General features: G+C 37.3%; 2 protein-coding genes across 2 annotated transcripts in view; both read right to left on the bottom strand.

Moving 5' to 3' along the window:
* The window catches only part of LOC135218448 (methyl-CpG-binding domain protein 2-like), a 34,700-nt gene extending 28,573 nt beyond the window's left edge, over window positions 1-6,127 (bottom strand). The window contains 1 exon segment of the mRNA XM_064254763.1: window positions 5,896-6,127. Within this exon segment, the coding sequence (XP_064110833.1) occupies window positions 5,896-6,017 (122 nt within the window). The 5' untranslated portion in view covers window positions 6,018-6,127.
* LOC135217916 (uncharacterized) overlaps window positions 1-26,005 on the bottom strand; it is a gene marked incomplete in the record, with an annotated part of 536,838 nt that overhangs the window by 472,073 nt on the left and 38,760 nt on the right.

The raw sequence follows: 26,005 nt of genomic DNA, 5'->3' as shown, positions 1-26,005 counted from the left end.
GTTTTATGTTGCATGAAACATTGGTTATTCAGCAATGGGACCAATGGCTTTACCTGACTTCCAAACCACGTCAAGAGTGAACTTCTATCACCAGAAATACACATCTCTCACACCTCAATGGAATGCCCGAGAATCGAACTCGCGACTACAGAGGTGGTAGGCCAACACCAAGCTGACCATGCCACTGAGGTATTCCTTTCTCATTTGCGTAACTACAGGTAAAACTGATTTGCGTAACTACAGGTAAAACTGAAGACTACTAGTGCAGCCTAATTCACCCCAGTTGCTGACTGGAATATTTATCGCTTTTTGTTTATGTTTTTATTAATGTTTATCGCTTTTACTGGTTAGCGTGCAAAGCAACAGGATCTAGCTCTAATACTACCTCCATCTGGAAGCTTAATGTTACTTGGGGGTCCAGGAATGTAAGGTCAAGTTAGGTTAGGACACAGCATTCGAGGAGAAGTTAGGGCCATCTTTGTCTAAGGAACCTGTGCCCGTCACTCTTTGCACATAGGGTAAAACACCGCATGGACTGGCCAACTCACTGACGATCACGGTTGGACACCCTCCAAAAAAGTACTTATAACGCGTCCTGACACCGGAGATGGTCATCAGTCACGAGTTGTTGTTGGTGAGAGACGGAGCTAGAGACTCTACTCCTTTTCCAAAGTAAGTATTTTCTCCAAAGTTAGAAATTAAGGCCATATTTTAAGCTTTAAACAGAGGTAATGAAAAGGGTGGCCAACACAGTGCAAACTTCACCAAAACGCTTTCGAAATTTTTTACTTACGATTAAATAACTTAGAAGATTGACGCCATCTAGATGTTTGCGAAGTCGCTTGTGTCAACTTCGTTCCCATGTCCTGTAATAAATCCGCACACCACTTGTACCCTCCTAGACAGCTGGGGCACTTTCATCACAACAATCAAAGGAAAACGGTCCCTTGCCACGATGTTTTTCAGGAAACTACGGTTTTGGTAGAAGACGAAGCGTGCGCTAGATAATTATTTAAATAAATAGTAAACATCAATATTTTACATATTTATGATGATTAATTTGAAAATATTCGTTATTGAAAAAGTAACTCGATTCCTGACTCAAATTTAAGTAATTATTTTTCGGAATTAGAACGTTCTTTTAAGTCCTGTATTATGACGTTCACGACATCTTGACTTTTGTACCAATTGTAAATGAATTGCTATACTCAACTTTCTTGCAGAACAGTTTACCAGTTATTAAGTAATGCAGATTGTTATCAGCTATTCATGTAATTGCTATAATCGTAATGCGCATATATATCTTTATTATTTACTTTTTGGATATATGAAGATGTTTTACTACCGGATTATTCGCCGTAGTGTGATGCAAACGCTTTCACTCACTGGGCCTTTCACTCACTGAGATTTTGCTATAGTGCATTACACCCAGTTGCCATAATTTATAAGGGTATCGTGAATCACTAATCGTAAAGAATAACGACACTTAGCCTTGTACCAAGAGACAAAAACTCCATTATCCAGAAATGGACTACGGGAACACAGGAAGTAAAAAGCTCCACCTACCCTCTCCCCCCACCTCCACTGCACCCATGTCCTTCTTCCTTCCATCACCTTCTCTTCTCTCTCTCTGTTGCCACTGGTATGTGTTCACCCTCCAAACTGGGTATAGACTTCACAAAACGTGGAAATTGGTGAAATTAGCCTACCCTATGTATTGGAAGTATATATACATAAATATTAAAGCAATTTTATCATTATTGCATTACTATGACAACTAGAATTCAAGGACACAGTTTATAATAATGCGTCAGCGTATGTGTGAAGCTCCACTAATGTGGCAACGATGATTTTGCCATTCTTAGCATGCAAACATTAAAGGTTACATTTATTTCTGGCATACAGTTATTAAAAAGAATCAAAATATTAATATAGACTCAATGAAAAGTGCTAGCAAAAAGAAAAAGAATTTATAATCCATATCCATCGACTGGCTCCGCAATGGGGTTTGTTTTCGGCAGCCAGATGTACGACTAGGTTAGAAACATTGGATTGTATCTACTTTAGAAATGTCTGTAATTTTTTGGGGGTAATTTGGTTTGCAAAAAAGGGATAATAGACATGAATTAAATAAACATTTTGAAGTAACAAAGTAAAGTTAAACTAAATAATGAGTAAAGTAAACAATTAAGGGAATAAAGCTTTGCACCTCATAAACAGTGTCGTCGTCTTCTGCTCGTAACTGTGTTTGTGGAGTGAGCGCTTAGGAACCAGGAACAGCAACGTGGTTCAAGTGCAATTTGGAGTGGATTAAGACCAATAATGTGTATAATTACAATCAAATAAGCACTGTGGAGTTTCAGTTGTGATGGCAGTAAGGATAAAACCACCGATTACAAGGTAAAAATGAATTCAGTTCAAACCATGACCCCGGGAATAACAAGTTTCATACTTTCACTAATTCAATCAACGAAAATGTGGTTTATTGTGCTGATTACAACTGCAATCTTGAGTAAGATCAATAAACGTTACATATATACGCTAACATTGTTCAAATGAGTGCTGGGAAGGCTGGGAAAGATGGTGGATTGTCCGTGATTAGACCAGCCAGCCTGACGATAGCCGCCATATTGGATTTCAAAACTGCCTTATAAACATATTTTATGAAGAGCGTCAGATGCTTATTTAAGTCCATATGGGGCTTTCATAGGGTAAACAATCACGGACGATCCACAATCATCACGCTGGCCGGGTCTTATTCACTCGATATTTAATTGGTGAAACAAGAATACAATTACAACTCTAAGCATACCATTCAAAAGATTGAAGTTTCGTCAACATAATGTGATATATGAAAACCCCATACGAACTAAAATAAGCATGTGATGCTCTTCGTAAAATATGTTTTCAAGGCAGTTTTGAAATCCAATATGGCGGCGATCGTGTGGCTGGACGGGTCTAGTCACGGATGGACACCATCTTTCCCAGCACTCATTTGAACAATGTTAGCGTATATATGTAACGTTTATTGATCTTACTCAAGATTGCAGTTGTAATCAGCACAATAAAACAACATTTTGTTGCCTATATTAGTGAAAGTATGAAACTTGTTATTCCCGGGGTCATGGTTTGAACTGAATTCATTTTTACCTTGTAATCGGTGGTTTTATCATTACTGCCATCACAACTGAAACTCCACAGTGCTTATTTGATTGTTATTATACACATTTTGGTCTTAATTCACTCCAATTTGCACTTGAACCACATTGCTGTTCCTGGTTCCTAAGCACTCACTCCACAAAACACAGTTACGAGCAGCAGACGACGACACTGCGAAGTCTTATTCCCTTAATTGTTTACTTTACTCATTATTTAGTTCAACTTTACTTTGTTATTTCAAAATGTTTATTTAATTCATGTCTATTACCCCTTTTTGGCAACCAAATTACCCCGAAAAATTACAGATATTTCTAAAGTAGATACAATCCAATGTTTCTAACCTTGTCGTACATCTGGCTGCCGAAAACCATAGTGGAACAGACTACAGATAAGTGGATTATGTTTTTTTTTTTTTTTTTTTTGCAAGCACTTTTCATTGATTTAGGTCTATATGTATTAGTATTTTGATTTTTTTTTAATAACTGTATGCCAGAAATAAATGTAACCTTTAATGTTTGCATTCTAAGAATGGCAAAATCATTGTTGCCACATTAGTGGAGCTTCACACATACGGCGATGCTTATTATAAAACTGTTTCCATGAATTCTAGTTGTCATAGTAATGCAATAATGATAAAATTGCTTTAATATTTATGTATATATACTTTCAATACATAGGCTAATTTTATAAACTGTTTCCATGAATTCTAGTTGTCATAGTAATCCAATAATGATAAAATGAATTCTTTCTTTAATATTATGTATATATATATTTTCAATACATAGGCTAATTTCACAAATTTCCACGTTTTGTGTAAGTCTTATATCCCAGTTTGGAGGGTGAACACATACCAATTGGCAACAGAGAGAGAGAGAAGGAAGGCGAAGGAAGGAAGAAGGACAAGGGTGGCGGTGGGGGGGGGGGGGGTAAGTGGAGCTTTTTACGCGTGTTCGTATCCATTTCTGGATAATGGAGTTTTTGTCTCTTGGTACAAGGACAAGTGTCGTTATTCTTTACGATTAGTGATTCACGATACCCTTATAAATTACGGCACTGGGTTTGTAATGCACTATAGCAAAAATCTCGTTTTGATACGAGTGGTTCGTTACAGAAATATTGCCAAAAAACGTGCTTGCACTGTCTCTGAAACCCATAGTAGGTATGCTGCTTAGTTGCCAATACAGTTTTTTGTAATCAAGTATTTTTTACAAGCTAGCTATTGTATAAATTTGTATTTTTCTCAATCAAAATATATGCCCCTCAATGCTAACTTTCCTCTTTGAACGACTTTCTGGTCATTGCAAATTCGGCCCCATTAATTTCTTAAGGTGCTAAAACAACAGACAGAGGCCCAGGGAGCGAAAGCGATTGCGTCACACTACGGCGGTAATCCGGCAGTAAAACATCTTCATATATCCAAAAAGTAAATAAATAAAGAATATTATGCGCATTACGATTATAAAACTTACATGAATAGCTGATAACAATCTGCATGAATAACTGGTAAACTGTTCAGCAAAAAAGTTGAGTATAGCAATTCATCTACAATAGGTACGAAAGTCAAGATGTCGTGACGTCATAATACAGGACTTAAAAGAACGTTCTAATTCCGAAAAATAATTACTTAAATTTGAGTCAGAATCGAGTTACTTTTTCAATAACGAATAATTTCAAATTAATCATCATAAATATGTAAAATATTGATGTTTTACTATTTATTTAAATAATTATCTAGTGCACGCTTCGTCGTCGTCTTCTACCAAAACATTGTTTCCTTAAAAATGGTGTGGCCAGTGACCATGTTCCAATTGTTGTGATGATAGTGCCCCAGCGTCTATGGGTACAAGTGGTGTGCAAGATTTATTACAGGAAATGGGAAGTTTGTTGACACAAGCGACTCATACAAACATCTAGATGGCATCAATCTTCTAAGATATTTAAGCGTAAGTAAAAATTTCGAAAGCGTTTTGGTGAGATTTGCACTGCGTTGGACACCCTTTTCACTACCCTCTGTTTAATGCTTTAAATTTGGCCTTAATTTCTAACTTTGGAGAAAATACTTACTTCGAAAGGAGAGTAGAGGTCTTTAGCTCCGTCTCTCACCAACAACAAGTCGCGACTGATGCCCATCTCCGGTGTCAGGACGCGTTATAAGTACTTTTCAGAGGGTGTCCAGCCGTGATCGTCAGTGAGTTTGAGCCACAGGCCATGCGGTTTGTTTACCCTATCACATTAAGTTGACGAAACTTCAATCTTTTAAATGGTATGCTTAAAGTAGTAATTGTATTCTTGTTTCACCGATTAAATATCGAGTGAATAAGACCCGGCCAGCGTGATGACAATGGATCATACGTGATTGTTTACCCTAGAATATTACCTAGGTGCTCAACTTAAGATGTGTGGTAGTAGTCTTCAGTTTTGCCACTGTAGGCTACATAGGCTAGCCCACGGAACTGCATCTAAAGCAAAGGAACACAAAGTATGAATGGTCTGCGTTATTTAACTATCGATTACCACCTTCAGGAGAACTTTGCCTAACCTAACCCTTGGGTCGTTTGGGCTACCCTACAGGTACGTTACCCAAGAGATTTGAGCCGTTAATGGGACAGATCTGGTTCAGGTAACATATTTGAAAAGGTCAAAATATGATCAATTCTAATAAATGTAATAGTTAAAAGCAATTCTAATTCACGTTACCGTCTGGTGCCCCAGACAACATCTCCTTCAGTATTTTACCTGTAATAATAAACATCCATTTTCCCAGACGTTAATCCAGTTTTCCTGAGCACTTCCTCCCTTTTCCATCCTTTAGGGAGAGCTGAGCAATCGTAACGTCTTTTTTCTATCTGCACCGACATCGTTTACCGTGGAAATGCGTCAAATAAAACTAATTTTACAAATAACCTTTCGAGGGAAGCGAATGTTTGTAAACAACGGATGCGTACTTCTTCTTTCTCGAGTCACTAGGAATCTAGGCCCATTTCATCAGTACGGCACTCCACTGTCTCTTCTTTTTACACTTTTCTCTGCGAATTTAATCGATCTTGGTGATTTTACATGTAGAATATCATAAATAAGAATAATACTAAGAAGGGCAAACGTAAGAAGGCTAATAAGGAAGAAATCTAGTCCTTCAAAATCATTTTTGTTCTAGGAGATCTACACTGTCAAGCTGCACGGAAAAGCACTGTGGCGAAAAAGATGGACTTATAGTGGACTGTATTATATGCTTAACGTTGTTACTTGGTCAAAAACCGCTAAAAACCTTACGTAACAACTCCACAAAACTCCCTTTGCGGTTTCTAAATTACGGGGAGATATCTCTCAACCCAATTCATTATTAACGAGGATAACACACTAATATCATTAATGAATAGTAGACAATAAGTACTTTCACTTACTGAGCAGTCCTTGTAGACATGAACTCAGATCATAAATCGCTACACGAGATACGACGAGAGGTACGTGCCTCTCTCTCTCTCTCTCTCTCTCTCTCTCTCTCTCTCTCTCTCTCTCTCTCTCTCTCTCATCTCTCTCTCTCTCTCTCTCTAAAATGTTGCGAGTACTCACAGGTTGATTTTCAGACTTAGAGGACCGCTTGTATCTCGTTTCTAAGTTATTGCATAACCTTAAGATATGAACACATAAAGGTTTATCAGATCAATTCATACTCACCATCCACAAAACTGCAAACATAGGAAAAATAAAATAAATCGAGGGATATTGAAAACGCATTTGATAAATGTAAAGTTAAAATTAATTTAATAACTAAAAGTTAAACATATCAAAGAGTAATAACATATAAGTGACAAATGAAATTAATCACTCAAGGGGAATTGTAAATCAATGGCACTCAAATGAAACAAATTACGACAAAATTCAAAGAATCGGGGCAATCGCCCTTTCTAAAATCCACCACACACATCACTACACAAACACTCGATAACAGGTCACCTCAAAAGTTGAGCCAAGAAGCTGTCCGTTCCGTCCTGCATTCGGGTTTTGTTGGGGAAAGAGACAAGTTATACAATTACCACGAATGTAGAACTGACGTACAGATTTTCATGAACACAAAAAACTTTACAATAATTATCAAGTTCGTTGTCAAAAATACATTCCAAGTATAATATTGGTGCAACTTCAACATATTTATTAAATGTAGTTGAATTAATTGGTGGTGTGTGTCAATACAATTTTGGGCGATATCATGCCCATACAGTGTACTACGCACATACGCATACACACCCACAGAGGGGCACGCAAAGGAGCGACCAGAGGGCGAAGTACTACCCTTCTTTTCCCCTCCCGATCCTTTGACCTCTCCTAATGGCTTCTCTGGCGAGAGGCACAAACAACAAGACCCCCCCCAATAATAACACCAACGCTTACCATACGTAATATGCGCAATACATTCACCAAGAACAATTTCATATATATAAAGACAAATGAATTATCATAACTAAAACAGTAATTATACTTCGTTACTAAAACGTCTACCGACGTTATGTCAAAAGACTACGTCTTTGTGTAAAACCATCTTTTCGGTGCTAAGCGCACCACAGATACTACGTACTAGAACATAGCAAAATCAGATAAAATAATGTTAAGAGTGTCATTCTCGAGTAGATGTGGTTCTTTTCACCCTTATTATGTCATGCAATGTAGACGTACTATCTTTACCAAAATATATGGGCATGCGAATATATTTGGTTTTCACTTGAATACAAATACAGTAACATAGTTCCTGTCTGTCGATTACCTGACAGACGGCAATATGTAGTGAAAATCAATCAATAATTTCTTATGAGACAGACACTAATAACTATAAATAAAAGAAAAATAGCGTGGAAACAAGTGAATACACAATAACATTAGAAAATAAAATCGTTGTGAGAGGAATTCCTCACAAGCACCGTCCATTTCTGTACGTTGATTTAGTTTCAGTATTGCCGTAAGATAATACTTTTTTCATTGACTTTGCATGGTTTTATTTAGTTCTTCTATTTTCATCGTGGATGCGCAGAAAGACAAAGTTTCTCATGTACACACGCTCAAAAAACTGGTGGCAGAGTTTCATAATTTTTCGTTCACCATGCCTGACGCACGATTCATGCCTTATTTATCTATTTTTCTTTTCAAAGATGGAAGAAATCATATGTAATGACGTTAAAAACAGTCATTGATATCTTTAGAATATTATATCATGTTATTGTGTAAAACTATTTTCCATATAGCAAAATCGACGTGAACAAAACAAATTGATAAAAAAGTCATATCACAACCACTGATATAGATAGGAGACATCTATCACTAGTAGTATCACATAAACATAGTCATTACATTATCATTTCAATATTAAGTTGAAGGTAGTTGAACTATTCCATTTATTAAATTCTAGAGAAAACATTGGAATCTCACTAAATGCTATCAAATTAAAAAAAAAAAACGATAACCTAATAATGTGAACCATGCGATCTGACTCTATTGCTTTTGATGTCATTATGTGCATGGGAATCTTATGTCAATGTGTCCTTTGTTGGTCTAAGAAACATCCCTCGATGAGCGAGAGACAATTGTTGCACTGCACTCAGTGCAAGTTCCTGTTGGAGAGATATCAAGAAAGCTTAATAAACCAGAGAGAATCATACACAGATGAATCAAATTGTTTAGAGAATGGCAAAGTTTCTCTAAACAATTTGATTCATCTATGTATGATTCTCTCTGGTTTATTAAGCTTTTCTTGATATCTCTCCAACAGGAACTTGCACTGAATGCAGTGCAACAATTGTCTCTCGCTCATCGAGGGATGTTTCTTAGACCAACAAAGGACACATTGACATAAGATTCCCATGCACATAATGACATCAAAAGCAATAGAGTCAGATTGCATGGTTCACATTGTTAGGTATCGTTTTTTTATTTGATAGCATTTAGTGAGATTCCAATGTTTTCTGTAAAATTTTATAAATGGAATGGTTCAACTACCTTCAACTTAATATTGAAATGATAATGTAATGACTATGTTTATGTGATACTACTAGTGATAGATGTCTCCTATCTATATCAGTGAGAGCAAGACAATGCAGTAGTGTAAATTTTGCTGAGCATTCATTTGTGAATTTTGAATTCTAGCGCCTCGTCATGATATTGCTGAACCAGGAATCATGATTAGCTCTACGCTTATGACTGGTGCCTGATGAATACTTTAGATGGAGAGGAACGAGATTTTTTAAATCTACCCTTGAAATCTTTGATAGGTGTCTAATGAATAAGTCTAATGAATAAGCAAATTTATCTTTGATGGATGAGAGATTCAGTTAGGCTTACTCTTTTTGTTTTGTTTTTTATCAGTGGCCAGTGAATACCACGGATAAGGAGGGAAACAGTTTCAATAATGCTTGCATTTTTTTTCTTCAAAACCTAAAGAATACATTTTACTGGGAGATACTTTATTAACATCGGCCTAATCCCTCCATCACTCCTATACGCCATTTTCCCTCTCTTCCACATCTCAGGTGACCCGATCCGACTTCTCGCTACGAACTCCATCGCATGAAAACATCACTAATGATAACAGCTATCTTAAAATTCCCCATACCGACAACAATGCATGTTTATAAAATATTTTCTGTTCAAAGAAACTTTATCTTTCATTCCCCAAAATATGTGCATACACTCGTGTTACACCCTGTATGATTAAAGCAGTAGGTTTTTCTTGGAAAAAAAACAAACAAAAGAACATATGAAATAGACTTAAGCGAGAACGTCGCTTTCCATATTTCTTATCCTTTCAGCTACTTATAATATGCTTATGGTAGTAGGTCTAGGCATACATGTGAAACTAATTTTAATTAATTTCTATGAAAAAGAAATGAATAGCTACAGAAAGATCAACTTAAGAAAGCTTTAATGAAAGTAATCCTTTCTTAATGTATTCGTCAGTTTTGACTCCCACAGCTTTCCATCGTGTCCAAATGAAACAGGATGATATGCAAGGAATTCGATAAAAAATAAAAGACTGAATTATATTCGTTTGATTTTTTTAGGATTGCTTTTTGACTTTGAATTGCTAGGCCTGAGTAAATTATGTTAAGCAATTATGAAAAGGATAAGAAGAAAGGAGAACATGGCCAATAAAACAAGATTAACGGGAATAATCAAATAAAGCAGATTAATATATATATATATATATATATACTATATATATATATATATATATATATATATATATCATATCTATATATATATATATAATATATATATATATATATACATATATATATAGTCGATTCAAATATTCATTCACATTACGTATCCGAGAGAGTATACTGCTGAAAATAGACCTAGGCTAATCATGTGTGAAAAGAAGTCCAGTTTAGGCCCACTAAATGTGTCATGCAAATTATTTTATTGATCAAAGGACAAAATTAGTTTAATTAAACATCGTTATTAAAGAATGTTAACGCCTTAATGTATTATTTATCGGCTGTAGGAGACGAAATGACAACACCCCAGTGCAGTACAATACGTTGGGTCAAGACTCGAGCGGCAGCAAAACCAACTTCAAAATGCTTAGGTATGCTGACACGAAGCTAGAGTCTACGGGCTGCTCTATGAGCAAGAGCTCGTGCTGGCATAAAGCCAGCTTAATCTTAAACAACAACAACAAGCTAGAGTTGAGAATAAAATTAGAATCGTGGACCCATCGGTATATATGTTCCTTACTTTGCAAAATAATTATCTCTAATACGTTGAATAAGTCTACTCAATTCTAATGTAATTTATTTCAAGTAATCATTTTTTTGAAAGGAAATGTTATTTATTGTTAATGAAATAATCTGGCACCTGCGTACGGCAATATTTCCACAACAAACAATGAATTAAGAAACTACGCCAATTCTACGTTGGCCCGACATTACATACCTTAGAGCGGTATCTGCGCACTAGTGTCATCGAACGCTCGGACTTGGTGGGCAGGATAGCGAACTCAAGGAGGTGCAACAAATATAGGGCCCTTCGCAAGAGGGCCTACTAAAACTGAAGGATTGCCCGTTCTTGTCACTGCAATGGCAGTAACCGCAGCTGATTTCTTGGGGCATCTCGACCAGGAAGCGGTGTGCCTATGCATTTTGCACAAGTTGTAGGAACTCTCGCTGAAGTCGTGCTTGAGTCCATCTTCTGTAGTACTCTTATGTGGATCATGGCTTCCACGATGAGTAGTGGGGACAGAGAGTCGCCCTTGAAGATCCCTCTCCTGATGTTTATTTTTTTATTTATTTTTATTTTTCTTATTTATTTTATATATGTATTTTTTTATTTTTATTTTAAATTTTTTTCATTATTTTATATATTTCTTAATTTATGCTTTGTTATTATCTTATTTATTTTTGTATTTAATTATTTATATTTTATTTATTTATCGATTTATTTATTTTTATTTATTTATTTATGTTTATACATTTGTTTCTTTATTCATTTTTTATCAATTTTTCATGTTACGGATTTATTTACTTTTATTTAGTTTTTTATTATATATACATATAGTATATATATATATTTTTTTCTATCTATTTTCTTTATTTTTTATTTATTTTCTTATGTGTTCCTATATTTATATTTTTCTTTATCTATTTATCATTATTTATTCATCTATTCATTTATATATTAGTAATTTATTCATTTTTATGTATTTATTTTATTTCTTTATTATTTTATTTCTTTATGTATATTTATTATATATATATATATCTACTATATATATATATATATATTATATATATATAATATATATGTATATATATATATATATATATATATATTATATATATATATATATATATATATTTCTAATTATTTATTTTATTTTTATTTTTTTTTATTTTTTTATGATTTATTTTATTTATTTTCTTATTATTTATATACTTATTTTTTATTTATTCATATATATATGTCCTTTATTTATTTTTTTTCTTTTTTTATTCATTTTTATTTATTCATTTTTGTCTAATTTATTTATTTATTTTTATCGGATTCATTATTTATTTATTTGTATACATTTAATTAGATATTTATTTTGCCTTTTTTATTTATTTATTTATTGATTTTATATATTTATTTATTTTGGATCTTTTATTTTTTTCTTAATTTATTTATTTTTATTTTATATATTGTTGATGGTTTATATTTATGTATGTATTTTTATTTACTTATATTTATTTTTCATCTATTTTTATTTTTATTTACGTATATGTATGTATTTATTGATACGTTTTAATTTTTTATATTTATTTATTTTTTTGGTTTATTTATATATATTTTTAGTTATTTTTTTTCTCATTTATTCAGGGGGTGTATAGATTTTTAGTGATTTTATTTATTTTTATTTAGTATTTTTAGTTTTTTTATTTATTAATTAATTTTGTATTTTTTATTTATTCATTTACTTATTTTTAATTTTATTTATTTATTTCATTTTTTATTTTTTATTTTCTATTCATTTTTTATTTATTTACATATTTATTTTTCATTTATTTATTATTTTTATTTGTATTTTTACTTTAATTTTCATTGATATTATTTTCTTATTTTTTTACCTTTATTCTTGAATTAAACCATCTTTTAAACATGTTAAATTAAAAGTCTTCGCTGCCTCAGCTGCAGTAATATTATGTAGGTCTATTTTTCATAATTATGATTTTCTTCGTGTTGCTAAAACGGACTCGTAACAACCGCACTGAAGATTTGCAGGTCTAAGACAGGTAATTATGAATGTCACTTTTAATTTTATTCGAGATACAAGAGGCTGTGGTTAAACATGCGTTGTATAACCCGTAGAGCTTTTCTTGGTTACATTTATATTCGAAGTCTGGACTCTGACTATTCCTTGACCTAATTAAACAGGGTAGTAGAAGAACGCCTATGGAGGTCATTTTCACATGTAGGGGGAAGATCAGTGTACATATTTACATTTCAGTCTTTACAGATATACTATGATATATTCATCGATGTCATTCTCTCTCTCTCCTCTCTCTCTCTCTCTCTCTCTCTCTCTCTCTCTCTCTCTCTCTCTCTCTCCACTGATACTTCTCAATCTTTTCCCATCTACTCTGGTGTCACATGTTATTGCGACATCAATGAGTGATACATTCTTCTTAATGTTGTCAATGAACGCCACGTCTGGTCTATTGGCACATATCACCTTTTGTTTATTGATACCATAGTCCCCAAGGATATTTGCTTGATCGTTTTCTATCACTAAGCTCTTCCCCATTTATTCTCTGCTCGTCATATTTCAGTTTTCAAAGAGGGAAGGCGGTCTTTTAACTATGCTAGACATTTGAACATAGCTAAATTATGGCGTCTGGTGCCACATAAATCAGGAAAACATAAGGAAATATTTAGATTTTTATTGGTTTCCAAGAAATATTTCGGTATGTGACGTCATATCTGTAGTATGACGTCATGATACGTTTAGCAAATTTCTATTATAACTAGAATGAATATTAACCAGAGATTTCTTTGAAGAATTACAATTACAGTTACCTTTAGAACGTGTAATGAATAACATTCCAATTAAATTACAATTACTACAAGCCTGCCTTCATCGCACAGCCGCCCAGGTGTAAAGGGGGCTTGGCCTAGGCAGGCAAGAGATGACGACAAGACGATTTCCTTCGCTCCAGATGCAACCACCTTACTTATCCCACCTTTGGTGTAAACCAGCATGCAGCTGTCTAAGAGGACTCTCTTGCCACGCACAGGAGGGGGTTATAAAGAACCACGCCCGCATAAGACATCAGGAGACTTCTTGTACAGATGTTCAGCAAAGTACAAATAGAGGCTTCTGTGATATCGAGTGAGGATGACGCTACCTTTCTCTCTAGATACTTTGGTTCTTGGAGGATTGGTCTGGAGGTAGGTAAGGAAGGGCGGGGGCCCTGGGAGTGTGAAAAGGTAGGAGGAGGCTTAAAATCTTGTCCTAGCAGGACGGTAAAACCTCCATAGTACATACCTAAGAGCGGTGAGGTCGGGTGACTCTCGACCAGACAGTAGGCAAGAACATCTTAACGTGGTTGAGGCTTTCCTTTGTGACGAATTGGTGCCTGTCAACCCGAGCTCCGTAAGGAATCTCATCCTCGCGAATGATGGATATCTGCGCACCAGTGTCATCGAAAGCTCGGACCTGGTGGGCAGGATAGCGACCTCTGGGAGGTGCAGCAAATATAGGGCCCTGCGCTGTACGGATCTACTAGAACTGAAGGATTGACCGTCCTTGTTATTAAAGGGGGCAAGGGTAGAGTAACCGCTGAAGGTTTCTTGGGGGATCTCGACCAGGAAGCGGTGTGCCCATGCACTTTGCACAAGTCGTAGGAACCCTCGCTGAAGTCGTACTTGGGTCCATCTTCTGCAGTACTTTTGTCATGTGAATCATGGCTACCACAAAGAGTAGTTCGGACAGTGAGTCGCCCTGGAAGATCCCACTCCTGATGTTTATTTTTATATTTATTTTATCTATTTTTATTTATTTACTTATTTGTTTATTTTTATTTATTTATTTATCCATTTATTTATAAATTATTATATTTGTTTATATATTCATTTTTATTAATGTTTTTATTTTTGATGTATTTATATATTTGTATTTATTTATGTTTTATCTATTTATTTTTTTATTTGTTTATTTATGTGTTTAATATTTATTCATTTATTCATTATTTTTTTCATTTATTTATTTATTTATTAATTTTTAGTAATTTTTTTGTCTTTATGTATTTATTTAATCTTTTTATTTATTATTTTATTTATTTATTTGTTATATTTATTTTATTTTATTTTATTATTTATTTATTTTTTATTTTTTTTAATTTATTTATTTATGCAATCATTTTTATTTGATTTTGTTATTTAATTAATATATTTTTAATTTTTATTCGTTATTTTTTATTTATTCATATATATGTTTATTTTTTATTAATTTTACTTATTTTTATTATTTTTTATTTATTACTTTTTTTTATTTTTTATTTGTTCATTTTTATTTTTATAATATTTATTTTCATTTATTTATTTATTTTGATTAATTAATTTATTTTATTTAAAATACGATTTTTTTATTTTATTTTCTTAAATTATTTTATTTATTTTTTATTTTTTATATCTATTAATTTTATTCAGTTTATATTTTTATATATTTTTAATTATTATTTTTTTTTTATTTATTAATTTATACATTTTTTATCATTTTTTATTTATTTATTTTTTATTTATATATTGATTTTTTTCTTTATATATTTATGTATTTTATTTTTTTTATTTTGTATTTATTTTTTATTTTTTTATTTTATTTATTTGTTTATTTATATTTATTTATATGTATGTTTATTTATTAATTAATTTATTATTTATTTTATTTAATTATTTTTTATTATTTTTATTTTGTTTTTATTATTTATTTATTTCATTTATTTATTTTTAATTATTAATTTTATTCATTTTTATTTATTTATTTTTATTTGTTATTCATTTATTCATTTTATTTATTTTATTTAATAATTAATTAATTAATTTATTTATTTTTTATTCATTTTTTTATTTAATTTTTATTTTATTTATTTATTATCTATTTATTGATTAATTATATATATATATATATATATATATATATATATATATATATATATATATATATATATATACATATTTTTTATTTTTATTTATTTTTAATTTTTATCTATTTATTTATTTTTTTTATTTTTATTTATATATATATTTATTTATTTATTTATTTGAATTATTTTTCTATTAGTATTTCTTAATTTCAATTTACATTGATATATAGAGAACCACGCCTGCACGAAACATGAGGAGACTTCTTGTACAGATGTTCAGCAAAGTACAAATAGAGGCTACTGGGATGTTGTGTGGGGATGATGCTACCTCTCTATCTAGATACCTTGGTTCTTGGAGGACTGTAGGATTGGGTGTGGAGGTATACAAGGAAGGGTGGGGGCCCTGGGACTGTGAAAAGGTAGGAGAGGCTTACCCTTTCCGGTCTTGAGGCGTCTGAGAGCAGCCATCAAACCCTTTCATACTAGGTATTGAGGGCTGTCACAGCAGCCCAACCTAAAACCGTGAATATCTTTGTAATAACTTGATATAGCGTCCCTAAACTTAACCAATCCAAGGACTGTTTTCTCTATTTGATATCTATATATTAAAGAAAACCTAATTTCCCAAATTCAGTCCATAATCTACCTCCGAAAATAATTTTCAGAACTACGCCAAAAACTCTGCTTCTTTATGGCGAGACTACCTCATTTCTCCCGCGCGTTTGTTTCCCAGGTGAAAGTCGCCTCTCGCTACTTTCTAACTGGCTTCATTTCCTCACGTGTTTGTACGCTGTCACCAAGTCGCCCTACATCCCTAAATTTGATATAATAAGTAACTGGTGGTCTTCCCTCAGATCCAATGTATAATTTTTTGACTGAGGAACAACATTTTCACTTTATCCATATTTTTAAAAGGAAAAGAAAGTCAGTCATCATCCGATAGTGTAGCTGCGTTCCTCTCGTGATGAAGTCGAGAACATCTTCTCTCCGGAAATCAGAATGATGCCAGTTAGTAATTACCAAAGAATTATTTATAATTTTACAGAAACAAATCTTTTATGAAGGCTCACACATATATATAGTAATGTTATTCAATTGAAATAAAAATGGGGAGAAAAATAGAAAATTACTGAGAGAACCATAAAATAAAACTAAAAGACAATCCTGACGATAAGGGCAACATATCGTACAGGCGATTATAATGGTCCAGGAGGACCGCCGAAAACCGCCCCTTCGGCCGACCTGCCACGGGGCAGGCTGGCCAGGAGGCCCATCGAGCCGTCCCGGGGCGGCGCAAGCCCTCCAGGAGGTCCTCTGAGCCGCTTCGGGGCAGGCGGGCCACGAGGCCCACTGAGCTGCCATGAGGCCCGCTGAGCTGCCACGGGGTGGGCGGGCCAGTAGGTCCGCCGAGCCGCCCCGGGGAGGGCAGGCCAGGAGGTCCGCCGAGCCGCCCCTGGGCGGGCGGGCCAGGAGCCCTGCCAAGCCACTGCGGGGCAGGCAGGCCAGGAGGTCCGCCCGAGATTGGCTGCCTGCGTTGGGTTAGGCCAAGGGGGTCCGCCGAGCTTGTGCTGGTTGGGTAGGCCAGGAGGTCCTCCACCGGAGGCCTGCTTGCTTTGGTTGGGTTAGGCCAGGAGGTCCACGAGCTTGCTGGCCTGGTTGGGTAGGGCCAGGAGGTCCACCGAGGCTACCTTGCTGTTTGTTGGGTTTAGGCCAGGAAACCGCCGAGGCCTGCTTGGTGGTTGGGGAGGCCAGGAGGTCCGCCGAGGCCCTGCTGCTGGTTGGGTTTAGGTTCAGGAGGTCCGCCGGGAGGCCTTGCCTGGTGGTTGGGTTGGGAGGTAGGCAGGAGGTTGCCGCCGAAGGGCCTGAGCTGGGTTGGGTTAGGCCAGGGAGGGAAACCGCCGAGGCCTGATGGGGGGTGGTTGGGTTAGGCCAGGAGGTCCGCCGAGCTGCTGCTGGTTGGGTAGGCCAGGAGGTCCACCGAGCTGCTGCTGGTTGGGTAGGCCAGGAGGTCCACCGAGCCGCTGCGGGGCGGGTGGGGTCAGGAGGATGCCGCCGAGCCGCTGCGGGGGTAGGCGGCCAGGAGGGTTGCCAAGCCGCTGCGGGGTGGGCGGGCCAGGAGGCCCACTGAGCCACCCCGGGGTGGGCGGGCCAGGAGGCCCACTGAGCCGCCCCGGTGCGGGCGGGCCAGGAGGTCCGCAGAGCCGCCCCCGGGGCGGGCGGGCCAGGAGGCCCACTGAGCCGCCCAGGGGTGGGCGGGCCAGGAGGCCCATCGAGCCGTCCCGGGGCGGCGCAAGCCAGGAGGTCCTCTGAGCCGCCCTCGGGGCAGGCGGGCCACGAGGCCCGCTGAGCTGCCACGGGGTGGGCCGGGGCCAGTAGGTCCGCCGAGCTGCCCCCGGGGAGGGAGGGCAGGCCAGGAGGTCCGCCGAGAGCCGCCCCTGGGCGGGCGGGCCAGGAGCCCTGCCAAGCCACTGCGGGGCAGGCAGGCCAGGAACGCCCGCCCAAGCTGCTGCAGGGCTGGCGGGACAGGAGGCACGCTGAGCGGCCACTGGGCGGGCAGACCAGGAGGCCCACTGAGCTGCTGCAGGGCGGACAGGCCAGGAGGTCCGCCGAGGCTGCTGCTGGTTGGGTAGGCCAGGAGGTCCGCCCGAGCTGCTGGTGGTTGGGTAGGCCAGGAGGTCCGCCGAGCTGCTGCTGGTTGGGTAGGCCAGGAGGTCCGCTGAGCTGCTGCTGGTTGGGTAGGCTAGGAGGTCCGCCGAGGTGCTGCTGGTTGGGTAGGCCAGGAGGTCCACCGAGGTGCTGCTGGTTGGGTAGGCCAGGAGGTCCGCCGAGCTGCTGCTGGTTGGGTAGGCCAGGAGGTCCGCTGAGGTGCTAGCTGGTGGGTTAGGCCAGGAGGTCTGCCGAGGGTGCTGCTGGTTGGGTAGGCCAGGAGGTCCACCGAGCCGCTGCGGGGCGGGGTGGGTCAGGAGGTCCGCCGAGCTGCTGCGGGGCAGGCGGGCCAGGAGAACTGCCAAGCTGCTGCGGGGTGGGTGGGCCAGGAGGCCCACTGAGCCGCCCGGGCGGGGCGGGAGTGGCAGGAGGCCCACTGAGCCGCCCCGGGGGCGGGCGGGAGGGCCAGGAGGCCCACTGAGCCGCCCCGGGGTGGGTCGGGCCAGGAGGCCCACTGAGACCCCCCGGGGCGGGCGGGCCAGGAGGCCCACTGAGCCACCCGGGGTTGGGTGGGCCGGGCCAGGAGGCCCACTGAGCCGCCCCGGGGCGGGCGGGCCAGGAGGTCCTCCGAGCACTCCCTGGCCAGGCCTGAAGTAAAGAATATCTGCTTCAATTATTTCTCATTTTTCATTGGAAGGACATCTTCGTCGTGATAATCCTTATTAAAAAGAAGAAGAAGAAGAAGGAGGAGGAGGAGGAGAGAAGAGTTAGGAAGAAGAAGAAGAAGAAGAAGAAGAAGAAGAAGAGAAGCAAGGAGGAGTAGGAGAAGAAAGGAGAGAGAAAGAGAAGAAGAGAAAGAACAAGAAGAAGAAGAAGAGGAAGTAGGAGGAGGAGGAGGAGAAAAAGAAAGAGAAGAGAAGAAGGAGAAAGAGGAGGAGGAGGAGGAGGAGGAGGAGAAGAAGAAGTAGAAGGAGGAGGAGGAGGAGGAGAGAAGAAGTAGAAGGAGGAGGAGAAGGAGGAGAAGAAGAAGTAGAAGGAGGAGGAGGAGGAGGAGGAGAAGAAGAAGTAGAGGAGGAGGAGGAGGAGAAGAAGAAGTAGTAGAGGAGGAGAGGAAGAAGAAGAAGAAGAAGAGGAGGAGGAGATAGGAGGAGGAGGAGGAGAATAAGAAGAAGAAGAAGAGAAGAAGAAAGAAAGGAAGAAGAGAGGAGGAGGAGGAGGAGGAGGAGAAGGAGAGTAGGAGGATAAGAAGTATAAGAAGAAGGAGAAGAAGGAGGAGGGGGAGGAGGAGGAGAAGAAGAAAAGAAAAAAAGGAGAAGAAGAAGAAGAAGAAGAAGAAGAAGGAGGAGGAGGAGGAGGAGGAGGAGGGAGAAGAGAAGAAAAAAGGGGAAGGAGGAGGTGGAGGAGGAGGAGGAGAAGAAGAAGAAGAAATTAGGAGGAGGAGGAGAAGAAGAAGAAGAAAATGAAGGGAGGGAGGAGGAGAAGAAGGAAAGGAAAGGAAGGAGGGAAGGAAGGAGAAGGAAAGGAAGGAAGGGGGAAGGAAGAAGACGAGGAGGAGGAGGAGGAGGAGGAGGAGGAGAAGAAGGAGAAGGAGGAGGAGGGGGATGGAGGAGGAGGAGGAAGAAGAAGAGAGGAGGAGGAGGAGGAAGAGAAGAAGAAGAGAGAAGAGAGAAGAAGAGAAGAAGAAAGAAGAAGAAGAAGAAAATAATATTGACAGAAAAGGGAACAATACTTGTGATCGTGATCTTAGAACTTGAATTTCTCGGAGAGCGACAAAGATGAGGAAACTAAAATCCAATTTAAAAACGATCAAACATTCTTTTCGCTTTTAGTTTTCAAATTACGTTCGATAATTCAAAGTGAGACTGAACTTACATGAGAAAGTGACTGATAACTGTCATTACGTCACATTCCTTGTACTTTGCACCTTACAGGCCAAGTGCTGGAATTTCTTCCAGTTATTCGGAATATTCCGTTAGGAATTGTAATTTCAAATCGACCGTCATATCATTTGGAAAACCAAAAATATATGGAAGAGGGCAAAATACTAAATAATACCATTGAGAAAATATACAAGAAAAGTTTCGAGATAAAAAATGCTTTACAAATGGAGTTATATTTGTCTAATATAAAATCATTGTGGGATGATGGCCTTTAGGTATTTTTCAAATTTCCTACTATGAAAACCGACATATATGGAAGAGCAAATATTACATAATACCTTCAGAAAATATGAAAGGAAAGTTTCGAGATAAAAAATGTTTTACAAATGGCACCATATTTGTCTAATATAAAATCATTGTGGGATGATGGCCTTTAGGTAATTTTTGCGAGCGTTGAATCATTGGAAATTGATCGGATCGCGAACATATGAGGGAAAAGCCTTTGAAAAAAAGGGTGGGGTTAAAACTTGACAAGAGAGTAGTTATTGAATAAGACAGACAGACAGACAGAGAAGGATACAACGAATCTCACTGACCACTACAGGAAAAAAGTAAACGACACCATTTCCTCGGTATAAAGGTTCCTTTTATTCATAAGCAAATATTCCTCAATTTTGTCCAATTCATTTAATTCAAGTTGATTAAATTTGATTTATTTATGGATATTAGAATATACTCCCTTATTCTAAAAAAGAAGAAAAAATCTGCAGAAAGTCCGCAAAAGAAAAGGTTGAGATTATATTACGGGAAGTGTATTTACTTTAATGTCATCTGCATAGGAAATGTTATCCGCGAAAGCGTTCTCTCCCCTGATTGGCCGAGTTCGACTCCCGAAGTTGCTGCTGATTGGCCGAATATAATCTGAAAGGCTTCGTCGTGCTTTAAAACAGAATTAAATTAGGGGGACTATCAATACTTAACTCAGCCTTCTTTATACGATCATATTTTTGCCAATAAAAAAATGACAAAGCTTCCAAATGTTTCGTCGTTTTTGAGTTTTCGTCTCTCACTGACAAAATGCGACCTATCGATTACTCGGTATTAACACGAATATATTACATCAAATTTAGCACTTTCTCGTGGTTCATATTTTTGACTACTCTTCACACCATTCTCTCAATTGATTACATATGAGTTATTTGTATTGATTTTAAATTTGCTTTGGGATATCGATGTTGAAAATCTTTTTATTGAAAGAAAAATCAAGGATTTTGGGTCATGTGCCTCTTTCAAGCTCAGGTGTAAGATGAGAGGTATTAAATTTTTGTGGTGATAATAATAATAATAATAATAATAATAATAATAATAATAATAATAATAATAATAATAATAATAATAATAATGGAAAAGTAAAATCCACAATAATATGTCTGATCTTGTTATTGAAAATAAAAAAGCAGAAAGATCGACAAGGGAGGACCGTGCAGGTCTTCGAAAGCTTTCTGCTTTTTATTTTAAATAACAAGATCAGACATATTATTGTGGATTAACTTTTCCATTTTATTTTATTAACTCATGTGATTATGAGGTTTCTTTGAATAATAATAATAATAATAATAATAATAATAATGATAATAATAATAGTAACAGAGAGGACGGAATGGGTAGAAAAAATTAGACAATGGATGGAGCCAGATACAGAGAGAACAAAGATCCCCTCCATGAAAGCTACAAACACCAAGAAATTAAGGGAGAAAACAAGTGAGGTCAATGAAATAATGGGCCTAATACACACCACCAGTATCACAGAAACAAATAACTTGACATATGCAGGAGCAAGATTAGTAGCAGAACTGATAGGGATTCGAACACCAACACCACCGTCACAACCAACCCAACAGAAACCAAAACAGCAACCTCCTTGGAAAAGGCGCCTGGAAAAGCAAATCATGGTGATGAGATCTGACTTGAGTAAACTGAAAGAGATGCAGAAAAAAGGCTAAGAAGCAAGAAAACCAGGGAGGAACTCAACGAGAAAATACAAAGTACAAGAGAGGGGACTAAACAACACAATAGAAGATGTAAAACAGAGGCTTAAGGCCAAAGCACACAAGATCCAACGGTACATGAACAGAATAAGGGATACCAACAGAACAAACTATTCGGAACCAACCAGAAAAGACTATACAGCAAACTAAGAGGGGAAGACAAACCACCCAGAAATTCCTGAAGCCGAACCAAGTAAGAGACTCTGGGAAAACATATGGAGCAATCCGGTATCACACAACAAACATGCAACATGGCTCCAGGAAGTCAAGGAAGAAGAAACAGGGAGAATAAAACAAAGATTCACAGAGATCACGACAGACACAGTCAGACACCACTAAAGAAAATACCAAAACTGGAAAACCCCACCCCAGGTCCCGATGAAGTCCATGGATACTGGCTCAAAAACTTCAAGGCCCTACAACCCACGAATAGCAGAACAACTCCAGCATTGTATCTCAAATCACCAAGCACCCAAATGGATGACCACAGGAAGAACATCCTTAGTACAAAAAAGACAGAGTAAGGGAAATATAGCCAGTAACTACAGGCCTATCACCTGCCTACCAATAATGTGGAAGTTACTAACAGGTATCATCAGTGAAAGGCTATACAACTACCTAGAGGAGACAAACACCATCCCCTACCAACAGAAAGGCTGCAGAAGGAAGTGTAGGGGCACAAAAGACCAGCTCTGATAGACAAAATGGTAATGAAGAACAGTAGGAGAAGGAAAACCAACTAAGCATGGCATGGATAGACTATAAGAAAGCCTTCGACATGATACCACACACATGGCTAATAGAATTGCCTGAAAATATATGGGGGCAGAGGAAAATACCATCAGCTTCCTCAAAAATACAATGTGCAACTGGAATACAATACTTACAAGCTCTGGAATAAGACTAGCAGAGGTTAATATCAGGAGAGGGATCTTCCAGGGGCGACTCACTGTCCCCACTACTCTTCGTAGTAGCCATGATTTCCCATGACAAAAGTACTACAGAATGATGGAGGCCGGGTACCAAACTCAAGAAAAGAGGCAACAAATCAACCCATTCTGATGTTCATGGACGACATCAAGCTGTATGGTAAGAGCATCAAGGAAATAGATACCCTAATCCAGACTGTAAGGATTGTATCTGGGGACATCAGAATGGAGTTGGAATAGAAAAATGAACGCCGTTAGTCAACATACAAAAAGGCAAAGTAACGAGAACTGAAGGAGGGAAAAAAGCTACCAGATGGGAGCAACATCAAACACATAGATGAGACAGGATACAAATACCTGGAATAATGGAAGGAGGAGATATAAAACACCAATAGATGAAGGACACGATCAGGAAAGAATATATGCAGAGACTCAAGCGATACTCAAGTCAAAACTCAACGGCGGAAATATGATAAAAGACCATAAACACATGGGCAGTGCCAGTAATCAGATACAGCGCAGGAATAGTGGAATGGACGAAGGCAGAACTCCGCAGCATAGATCAGAAAACCAGGAAAAAACAAATGGACAATAAACAAAGGCACTACACCCAAGAGCAAATACGGACAGACTATACATAACACGAAAGGAAGGAGGGAGAGGACTACTAAGTATAGAGGACTGCGTCAACATTGAAAACAGAGCACTGGGCAATATCTGAAAACCAGTGAAGACGAGTGGCTAAAGAGTGCATGGGAAGAAGGACTAATAAAAGTAGACGAAGACCCAGAAATATACAGAGACAGGAGAAAGACAGAAAGAACAGAGGACTGGCACAACAACCAATGCACGGACAATACATGAGACAGACTAAAGAACTAGCCAGCGATGACAATTGGCAATGGCTACAGAGGGGAGAGCTAAAGAAGGAAACTGAATGAATGATAACAGCGGCACAAGATCAGGCCCTAAGAACCAGATATGTTCAAAGTACGATAGACGGAAATAACATCTCTCCCATAGTAGGAGTGCATACGAAAAATGAAACCATAAACCACATAGCAAGTGAATGCCCGGCACTTGCACAGAACCAGTACAAAAAGAGGCATGATTCAGTGGCAAAAGCCCTCCACTGGAGCCTGTGCAAGAAACATCAGCTACCTTGCAGTAATAAGTGGTACGAGCACCAACCTGAGGGAGTGATAGAAAACGATCAGGCAAAGATCCTCTGGGACTATGGTATCAGAACGGATAGTGATACGTGCAAATAGACCAGACGTGACGTTTGATTGACAAAGTCAAGAAGAAAGTATCACTCATTGATGTCGCAATACCATGGGACACCAGAGTTGAAGAGAAAGAGAGGGAAAAAAAATGGATAAGTATCAAGATCTGAAAATAGAAATAAGAAGGATATGGGATATGCCAGTGGAAAGTCGTACCCATAATCATAGGAGCACTAGGCACGATCCAAGATCCCTGAAAATGGAATCTAGAAAAAACTAGAGGCTGAAGTAGCTCCAGGTCTCATGCAGAAGAGTGTGATCCTAGAAACGGCACACATAGTAAGAAAAGTGATGGACTCCTAAGGAGGCAGGATGCAACCCGGAACCCTACACTATAAATACCACCAGTCGAATTGGAGGACTGTGATAGAGCAAAAAAAAAAAAAAAAAAAAAACAATAATAATAATAATAATAATAATAATAATAATAATATTAATAATAATTAATTTTCAAGCTAACAATAATGTACCCGTTGAAGAAATGGTCTATCAGATGGGGAATAATTGCTCTTTCTCTCTCTCTTTCTATATATATATATATATATATATACTATATATATATATATATATATATATATATATATATATATATATATATATATGATATATATATATATATATATATATAAATATATATATATATATATATATATATATATATATATATATATATATATATATATATATATATATATATATATATATTATATATATTATATATATATTACATACATACAAGGGAACAGGTAAGTTAATAAAACACGACAGGACTATTCCGGTAAATGTCAAGGCATCTTCCTCCAATAAAAAATTGATTGTGGCCTCGTATCTCAAAAACGCTTGCCACTGTGGAGGCCGTTACATAGGTTAATCCCTCTCGCTAATGCTACACTTTCTAAGAACTTTTTTTTTTTTTTTTTTTTTTTAGTTTTTTTCTAATTGGAAGACGATAGCCTTAGAGAGGATAGAAATATAAGAGAGCTCTCTCTCTCTCTCTCTCTCTCCTCTCTCTCTCTCTCTCTCTCTCTTTATTCCTATTTAAAATAAAACTTTCGTCTGTTTTGGAAGAAGAAAATGGCTTTTGAGAGGACAGAAATATCAAAAAGGTTTCTCTCTCTCTCTCTCTCGCTCTCTCTCTCTCTCTCTCTCTCTCTCTCTCTGAATAATAAATAATTTAATAAATTAGATAAATAAATAAATAATTAAATAAGTAAGGTAGGTAAGTATAAATAAAGAAATAAGTAAATAAACAAATAAATAAATAAATAAATACACAAATAATTAAATAAGTAAAAAAAATAAATAAATACATAAATAAATAAATAAATAAACAAAAAAAAATAAATAGATAAATAAGTAAATAAATAAATAAATAAATAAATAAATGAATAAATAAATAAATAAATGAAATAAATAAATGAATAAATACATAAATTGTGATGGCTGGTT

This window comes from Macrobrachium nipponense, chromosome 9 (genome assembly GCF_015104395.2).
Source record: "Macrobrachium nipponense isolate FS-2020 chromosome 9, ASM1510439v2, whole genome shotgun sequence".
NCBI classification, from domain to species: Eukaryota; Metazoa; Arthropoda; class Malacostraca; order Decapoda; family Palaemonidae; genus Macrobrachium; species Macrobrachium nipponense.
This window is presented reverse-complemented; position numbering and strand designations above follow the sequence as displayed.